The sequence below is a fragment of the Electrophorus electricus genome, chromosome 13, assembly GCF_041902795.1.
Source record: "Electrophorus electricus isolate QZ-2024a chromosome 13, ASM4190279v1, whole genome shotgun sequence".
In the NCBI taxonomy this organism is placed as follows: domain Eukaryota; kingdom Metazoa; phylum Chordata; class Actinopteri; order Gymnotiformes; family Gymnotidae; genus Electrophorus; species Electrophorus electricus.
In genome coordinates, this window is record NC_137509.1 from 5,269,296 (window position 1) to 5,277,500 (window position 8,205).

General features: G+C 46.2%; 1 protein-coding gene across 4 annotated transcripts in view; it reads left to right on the forward strand.

Moving 5' to 3' along the window:
* The first annotated feature begins 5,958 nt into the window (after window positions 1–5,958).
* Window positions 5,959–8,205, forward strand: part of adcy1b (adenylate cyclase 1b) — a 57,045-nt gene continuing 54,798 nt past the window's right edge. The window contains exon 1 of one of the 4 annotated variants that reach the window (XM_081694700.1): window positions 5,959–6,943. In XM_081694700.1, the coding sequence (XP_081550826.1) occupies window positions 6,335–6,943 (609 nt within the window). In that variant the 5' untranslated portion in view covers window positions 5,959–6,334. The remainder of the gene's footprint in view (window positions 6,944–8,205) is intronic. The other 3 variants (XM_081694699.1, XR_014115861.1, XM_035520014.2) reach the window with 3 other exon arrangements.

Sequence of the window (8,205 nt, forward strand, 5' to 3'; positions counted from 1 at the left end):
ATCCAAGCACGCGGCATGGCTCCACCTCGGAGCTGGGGTGAGACTCGCGCTCCCGCGGATGGCTACTCCGCTGGGGCACGGACCTCCACCCTGCGTTCCGTGTGAGTAATCGCTGAAACAGCCTCTTCTGATGCGTGCTACTTTTTCAAGGGTAAAATCTTGGCTACACATTAATAAGCATCCATCCGTCCTATTAATATTACTTTACAGTAATGAGGGGTCATTTTAAAGCCCAGAGACCTATTTATACGAGCTGGAATTAAAAGGCTTTCCAGTGATTTACTTCTTCACCGTGGTGCGCAACACTGCCTCGCAGTTTTCCCCAAAACATTACAGCCTCAGTGTTTCCAACATTCGCACAACGGCGCTCTGGCCCTTTCACATTGAATTCGAGGTTGACTCCGCTGGGATTTCCTGTGCATTCACATAACAGGCAGCAAGAGGAGAAGTTCGAGGTTCGGAGACATTGACCCACATTGCTATATCAGGGAGCTCTTGTTCAGCTACGGCAACTCACGTTAACTGACTCATTATGAGAAGAAGTGGCATCTAATTCCCCAACGCGCCAGCCCTCTCGGCCGGTTCGCCTGCGCCCCAGCGAACGCGGCCAACAAACGCCCGAGTCACTTCATTTAGTGCGCTGTGCTCAGCACTGGCCTGATCTAGCTGACCAAGGTTACATCTTTGTACCTACAAAGAAAAAAAAAAGAAAGAAAGAAAAGAATTCACCATCTCCATCATTAATAGTTAATTAGTTCATTCCCAGTGGTGTGTAATTGGAACTGTTCCCATTTCGTTGCTTTTAAAAGACTGCTTCTGGGTATTAGTTACCCAGGTGAAAGCAAAGAATCCAGGAGTCATACTAATGGTTTGTAATTGTAGCAACATTGAATATGTACCAATACGAAGTCTGTTGAAGTCGCAACAAGAAAGAACCTAAACACTATACTGTATTTTGGCTGCAATCTCAGCAGTTCAGTTAAACACGAAGGAGCGGACGAGGAGTAGATGAGCAGAGGAAAGCGTTCCCTCTGAGGGACTGTACAGACACTGTTGGTGACAGGAACACAAAAGTGTGTTGGACAGACGTAATGCACAGATGGCACGGAACACTTGAATTCCACAGCACTGTCGAGGACGCTGCTTTAATTGGTCGGAGAGCCTTCTGGCTTATTGCTGTGGGTTTCATATGTTTCCTTTACTACACTGTATCTTCAGCGTACTACTCGGAAGTTTAATTAGGCTGTTGTGAGGAAGAGCACTGCTCACGGACTTTGCTGTTTGGTTTGCGGTAATGTGCTGAAAGTATTGATTCGGTTTCAGGTTAATGAGAAAAGGACATAAGAAGCAAGTCATTTTCTGTGAGACTGGTGCGTCTGTTTGACTGTGCGTAGGGACGGCGAGTCCCTGACTGTGTGAGCCTTTGATAGTGGTGGGATCTTAAGAGTCTTAATCTGTGGGAATACGTGGTGCTTTAGATGGGACAAACAAATACTGCAGTGCAGCATCAGCAAAGTGCTCCAGCTGGCCTGTGGTTTCTACCAAAAAAAAGGGCATGACGGATAGCTTTTATGCAATAATATTCTCTGTTGTAGCCATGACTGCTGTGTGTCTGTGAGCAAAAATAGAATTTTTCTCTCTGTCACATGCGCACACACATGCTCGCTCTCTCTCTCTCTCCTTTTCTCGCTGTCTTTATGCCTCTCGCAGTGCCCAAAGCAGAGAATATAATATCTAAATTTAAAAGCTTAGACGGGGTGGAGTAGAATTGTAATGTCAAACACACCCAGTGCTGCAGACAGATCAGTTGGAGCCACTGGGTCGCTGACTGGCATTCGTCATGGGTACTGTAACTACACGAATCCGCCTTATTTTTTTACTGACTCTTATCCGACAGCTAGAAACCGCGGCTATCTAAAGTGGGAAAGCATTACACAGTTCATGTAGTTATGTGGCCTGAAGGTGTCGTTTAAGACCGCTGTCCTTACAAAATAACGGCTGTGGTTTTATTTGTGTAGCCCTATACTGTCTCCTTTTTTGGACTGTGGTCACAAACACACATATTAAACATGGTGCTAAATCATCTGAACCAGGTACATTCATGGCAAAAAGGCATAAAAGTCACCAAGACCTCACAGAGTAGAACAATCAATTTCACACCAAATAGTTTGTGCTCTTTCACTGTCTATATATATAATAAAAGTCCTGGATGTCTTGTTGTATCTGTTTGTTCCTGCCTGAAAAAATAAAATATCCCAGTTTCTGGGTGACGTTTTTACACCGATTGTTCAGTCCTTACCTACATATGTTAAAGACTCTTCTCACTTTCTACAAATCCTTGAATTCCTGAAAGAACAAATGCTACCTGCCAACTCCCTCCTTTTTAAAATGGACATTAAATGTTTATACATGGACATCTATAATGAAGATGATTTAAGAACTTTCTTGAAGACCTGAGAAGAACCCTCCTACATATATTCGCTTAACACTGATCTTGCTGCAAGGTTATTTATGATATTTTCATATGTGTATTAACCTGATATCAATATTTAATTGGAATCGTCAATACCAGTATATCTTGACACCCTTGTCTAGTTTTAATCTTGTCGTGTTTAGTTCCTGGTTCAGTCTACTCTGGTCTGATTCAGTCCATTCTTGTCTGGTTTAGTTCCTGGTTCAGTCTACTCTAGTCTGATACAGTCCAGCCTTGTTTGATTCAGTTCTGAGTCCGCAGGGTTCTCCCCTGCTGTGTGTCTTGTACTCAGTTTGTGCTTCAGGTGGGGATAGTGGATGGAGGTGTGTGATGGATGTGCGTGATGGAGGTGTATTATGGAGGTTTTTGATGGAAGTGCATGATGAGGGCAGATGTTGATGTGACGGAGTTGTCACGTGACGAGGGCGGACGTTGATGTGGCGGAGTTGTCACGTGACGAGGGCGGACGTCGATGTGGCAGAGTTGTCACGTGACGAGGGCGGACGTCGATGTGGCGGAGTTGTCACGTGACGAGGGCGGACGTCGATGTGGCGGAGTTGTCATGTGACGAGGGCGGACGTCGATGTGGCGGAGTTGTCACGTGACGAGGGCAGACGTCAATGTGGCTGTTGATGTGGCACTGAGCATCTCTGTGCTGTCCCCACTAGACCACAGCACTTCTGTGCACGATGCTGTTTATATCTGGAGATCCTGGGGTGACTCTGTTTGCTTCTTCCTCCAGTACAGGGTCTACGTGACCTGTTCTGGCTCTCAGGTCGTATGTCCACTTATACTTCTGCGCGTGCTTTTTGCTGAAGAGAATCCCGAGAGCTCTCTTTTCTCGTGGATGGTAGGCAGACGAAATTTTCCTTTGTATGGATCTTCTGTTGGAATCAGACAGCAGAAGACTTTCTGTTTGATCTTCAGCCTCTGAGTCAGTGGAAGCAGGCGGGACGACTCCACCGACAGTGGCTTTGTAACGAGACAATTCAGCACAGAATCTGGTGCGGGCTGGAAGGCTTCAGAAGGGAGCGTTACTGAACCCAGCAGGGAAGCAGATCACTGCTATTTATTATACACCCAACTGAAACACCCTGATCCTGTGTGACGTGGAGTTTGGTCTATAGCTGTAGCCACTCAGCCCCCCACGACCCTGAGTGCTTCCACCTCTCCTCCTACTGGGGGTTTTGTCTTGTCCGGTTCTCTCCTACTGAGGCTCATCTGAAAATCTAGGTTAATTGTGGTTGGCTTTCTTAAGACTTTTTGTCTCTTTGCTGGCAGTGAGGTGCTACAGGATTGTTTAACTACAACGCTTCGGCCCCCGGGAACAAAGCGTCTTCCATCTTTCTTGGTTTGGAGCTCGGTGGTTTGTGTGTGAGATGAGATGCTTGGCTGCTGTTCTGGGATTTCTGTGTTCTTGGCTGATGTTCGCGTGTGAAAGATCTGCCGTTTCCTTCATTTGGATGAAATCTTGAAGTAAGCTTGCTTCTTCGGGCCATAATGATGCCATTTTGGTGGATGTTGAGTGTTAAGTCTTGTTATGTTCTTGCTTTTGCAGATGTCTCTGTGTATAATATCGCTGCAGCACTAGTAGGAAGGCCACGCACAGTGTCTTCCCAGTGTAGGAAGTGAGATCATTCGTACTGCTTTGGTTTACTCGTCCTGCCGCCTCTCTCTCTCTTACTCTCTCACCCTCCCTCTCTCTCTCTTACTCTCTCACCCTCCCTCTCTCTCTGTCTTACTCTCTCACCCTCCCTCTCTCTCTGTCTTACTCTCTCACCCTCCCTCTCTCTCTCTCTTACTCTCTCACCCTCCCTCTCTCTCTCTTACTCTCTCACCCTCCCTCTCTCTCTGTCTTACTCTCTCACCCTCCCTCTCTCTCTCTCTTACTCTCTCACCCTCCCTCTCTCTCTCTCTTACTCTCTCACCCTCCCTCTCTCTCTTACTCTCTCACCCTCCCTCTCTCTCTCTTACTCTCACCCTCCCTCTCTCTCTGTCTTACTCTCTCACCCTCCCTCTCTCTCTGTCTTACTCTCTCACCCTCCCTCTCTCTCTGTCTTACTCTCTCACCCTCCCTCTCTCTCTGTCTTACTCTCTCACCCTCCTTCTCTCTCTGTCTTACTCTCTCACCCTCCCTCTCTCTCTGTCTTACTCTCTCACCCTCCCTCTCTCTCTGTCTTACTCTCTCACCCTCCCTCTCTCTCTGTCTTACTCTCTCACCCTCCTTCTCTCTCTGTCTTACTCTCTCACCCTCCCTCTCTCTCTGTCTAACTCTCTCACCCTCCCTCCCTCCCTCTGTCTCTCATATACATATAAATACACTCAGATTCTATATCTTCTCTCTCTCCTTTGTTCTATATTTGTAATTTAAAGAAACACATTTTTAAATCCTCATCTATCCGACAATCCATATTTTCACACCTGTTCAGGTACAGTAATTATTTAAGACTGGGGGCAGGTGATTCAGTGGTTAGGGCGCTTGACTTGTGACTGGGGGGTTGCTGGTTCGAGCCTTGCTGCTGCCGAGTTGCTGCTGTTGGGCCCCTGAGCGAGGCCTGTGCTCCTGTGTAGATTTGGGCTGCCTGGCAGTTTCCTGGCCCCTGCCCGTTGATGGCATGGCAGTCAGCAGTGGTATTTTGTATCTCTGTTCTACTGTGTATGATGATTATTTATGGAATTTATTTTATGAGTTGCCTGAACCTGTCAAACCAATATTCCCAAACAGAGTAGTGAAAATTAAAGTGCACAGACAGCTAGTCTTGACGATCACACTATTCTAACACCATGCACTATTCTAAAACTACTTGGCTACTTTAGTATTTCACCTTGTTATCAATACTGAGATTGTTATGTTGTTTTAGGTTGATGATTGAGTTTTGAATGTGTCTAGATTTTTCTTAAACTTTCAGGGCATAATAATGGATTGCTTTTCACAAGGCATGTCATAATTGTTTTCTTTGGAATAAACATCTGAAATCTTTTTTCAAGATTTAAATATTAATAATCTGAATAATATTTGAAGGTCGATCTCTGTCAGGAAATCATTGCTTGAGAAATGTTTTCTATATGATGTTTATATAATAATTAGGTTCTTAGTCTGGTAGCCAGGGGAATTGAAAAATAAATCAGATAATAAAATTAGGTCATTAAAAGTGATTAAATTGGTTCATTCCCGTTAAAAGCAAAATTGCAAAATCACAACTCAAACATTTCTAAATACACGGCTGGCAACAAAGTCATTTGAATCCAAATTGAATAATCAAAGCGCGGTTGTTCCAAATATGAATCAGTTAACATCATCTGGATCTTGATATTGTTTTCAACTGAAGAACAAAATTGCAATTTTGAAGGGGTGTCCGTGTATGTGTCTGCAGGTGCGCGTGTCCACGTGTATGTGTGCGTGCAAACGTGCGCGTGTGTCTGTGTGTTTCATTGCTTGCCTTGTCAATCTGATGATTTACCGACACGCGCTTTTATCCCGGGCACATATTGCGCAGGCGTGATCCAGTCTGAGCCGTGTGAACTGCTGCTGGGTACTCGGCCGACGTGATCGTCCGCTCGCTTCGTTTATTTTTCAGCGAAACGCAGGAACAAAACTACTCACTGTGGACTTTTTTTTGAAGACTCTTCTCCCAGAGAGGCCGGGGCATGCATGTTCCTCTTCTCACTGTACCAGACGGCGAAAACAGGGTTTCAACCTGTAGATAGCGAGCGCCGCGCTCCACAGATTGTGCATCTGCGCTCGGCTCTCCGACACCGATCTGGGACACTACCCCGTTAACCTGTCGCGCGTGTGACAACGGAGCGTCTCTCGAACGCTCGCTCGCAGCCAGTGGTCGTCACCAAACCGACGCTCGGCTTATGAATGGCACTGACATGGAGGAAATGCCGTTTCAGAAAGTCAAGACCCGGCGGAAGAGAAGCCACTGCCCGCCCGGCGTGCCTCTGACCGCCATCGCGTGCGAAGACGAATTCGACTGCAAGGAGCTGGAGTCGCTCTTTCAGAACTACAATCTGAAGTTGGAACAGACGTCGACGCTCAAAGCCTTGGCGGTGCTCATTCTCCTGTCGTCCGCGCTGGCCGTGGTGGAGGTACTCTCCGGACCCAGCGTCACCATCACCAAAGGGTCCCATCCGGTGCACTGTATCATTTTCGTCTCGCTCTTCATCGTCACCAACGTCAAGTACCTGCAGGTGACACAGCTCCAACAGATCGTCAACCTGACCCTGCTCTTCGGGTTCACCTTCTCCTTTCTCTGCTGCCCGTTTCCGCATGTCGCCCTGGGCTCGGACACGCCGCCGGTGCCCGAGCAGGGCATGTGGCAGCTCATGCTTGTCATGTTCGTCGCCTACTCGCTCCTGCCCGTGCGAACTCTTCTGGCATTGATCTTTGGGATTATGGTGGCCATCTCACACATTATTGTCACGGCGACGTCGGTTACGGTTAAAACACAGAAATTGTGGAGAACGGTACGTATATTCTTCCTGCATGCGGAATGTAGCATAATTATTTGGTGGAAGAAAGACTCTGTATCGTCGCGTACCGTGTATTCACCGGTCGAATTTCCCTAAACACATGTATGCCAGTGTTGGTTGCGCGTTACACTTCTGAGTGTAGAGAGGCGCAGGAGTCGTTCAGCCTGTTTCAGAACTAGCGGAGTGGACAGCGCCTGTCGGCGATCAGGGTTAGCGCACTGCCTCGCTGTCCTCTCGAAACACGCGATTATTAGGTCCCCGTTGTGCCAAATGGTTTACTGGTTTCTTATGGACATGTTGTAGACATTTAGTCGACTGTCAGAAAATCAAAGCAGGAAACTTAGAAACTGACGGTGATTTTCTTTCTTTTTGTTTGTTTTTATCACCTTTACAGGCATGCTCGTCTGTGCAAAATACCAGTCCTTGTCATTTTTGAGAATTACACACATGAATCACTTTTATATGACTTTTAAACGTATGTGTGTGTGTGTGTGTGTGTGTCCGTATATATATATATATATATATATATATGAGTGTTATAAATGCTTTATTTAGGACGATTAAGTAATGTGGAAATTGTTTTCTACTTTTGAACAATAACGAGCCTGAAGTTGATCTTAATATCTTAATGTCACACTCCTGAACACACTTCTCGCGAACTTTACAATGTTGAACTGAGCAAACGAGCAATCGGCTCTTAACATCGAGCGATCTGGCGTCCGCCATTGTGAAGCGTGGCCTCTCGTCCCGTAGCCTGGTTTAACGCACATTACTCGAGTCCTGTATGAGTGTACATTGTACTGTATTTCACAGCAAGCTGTAAAGATGTGCAGTATTCCATTCATTTCTGTACTTACTGATTCTCTTGCCATGCATTCAACTCGTTCTGATTCGCATTAAATAATACTTAATGTCTGAAAACGGGGTTTAGCACTGATTCGGTTTTCACAGAAATCCTAAACGCCACTGAGTGGCGTTATGATTGGATGTAAACACTATCTGAATTTTACACACACGACAAAAGATAAAGCTATTAACATTCACAAAGCATAACCTTTCGGTCTCTCCCTCAGAGAAACGGTTCACAGTCCTAGATCATCCTGGCAGTCACAGCTGTAAAGAAGGTGTTTGGGCATTTCGGCCCCAAAGAGCAAGCTGAATAGTCCTTGAAGCTCGGGGTTCAGCGTGAGGTTCTCAGCAATATCCTTTAAGTAGGTTACGTTCCAGGGCGCACTCCACGAAACCGAGCACAGACA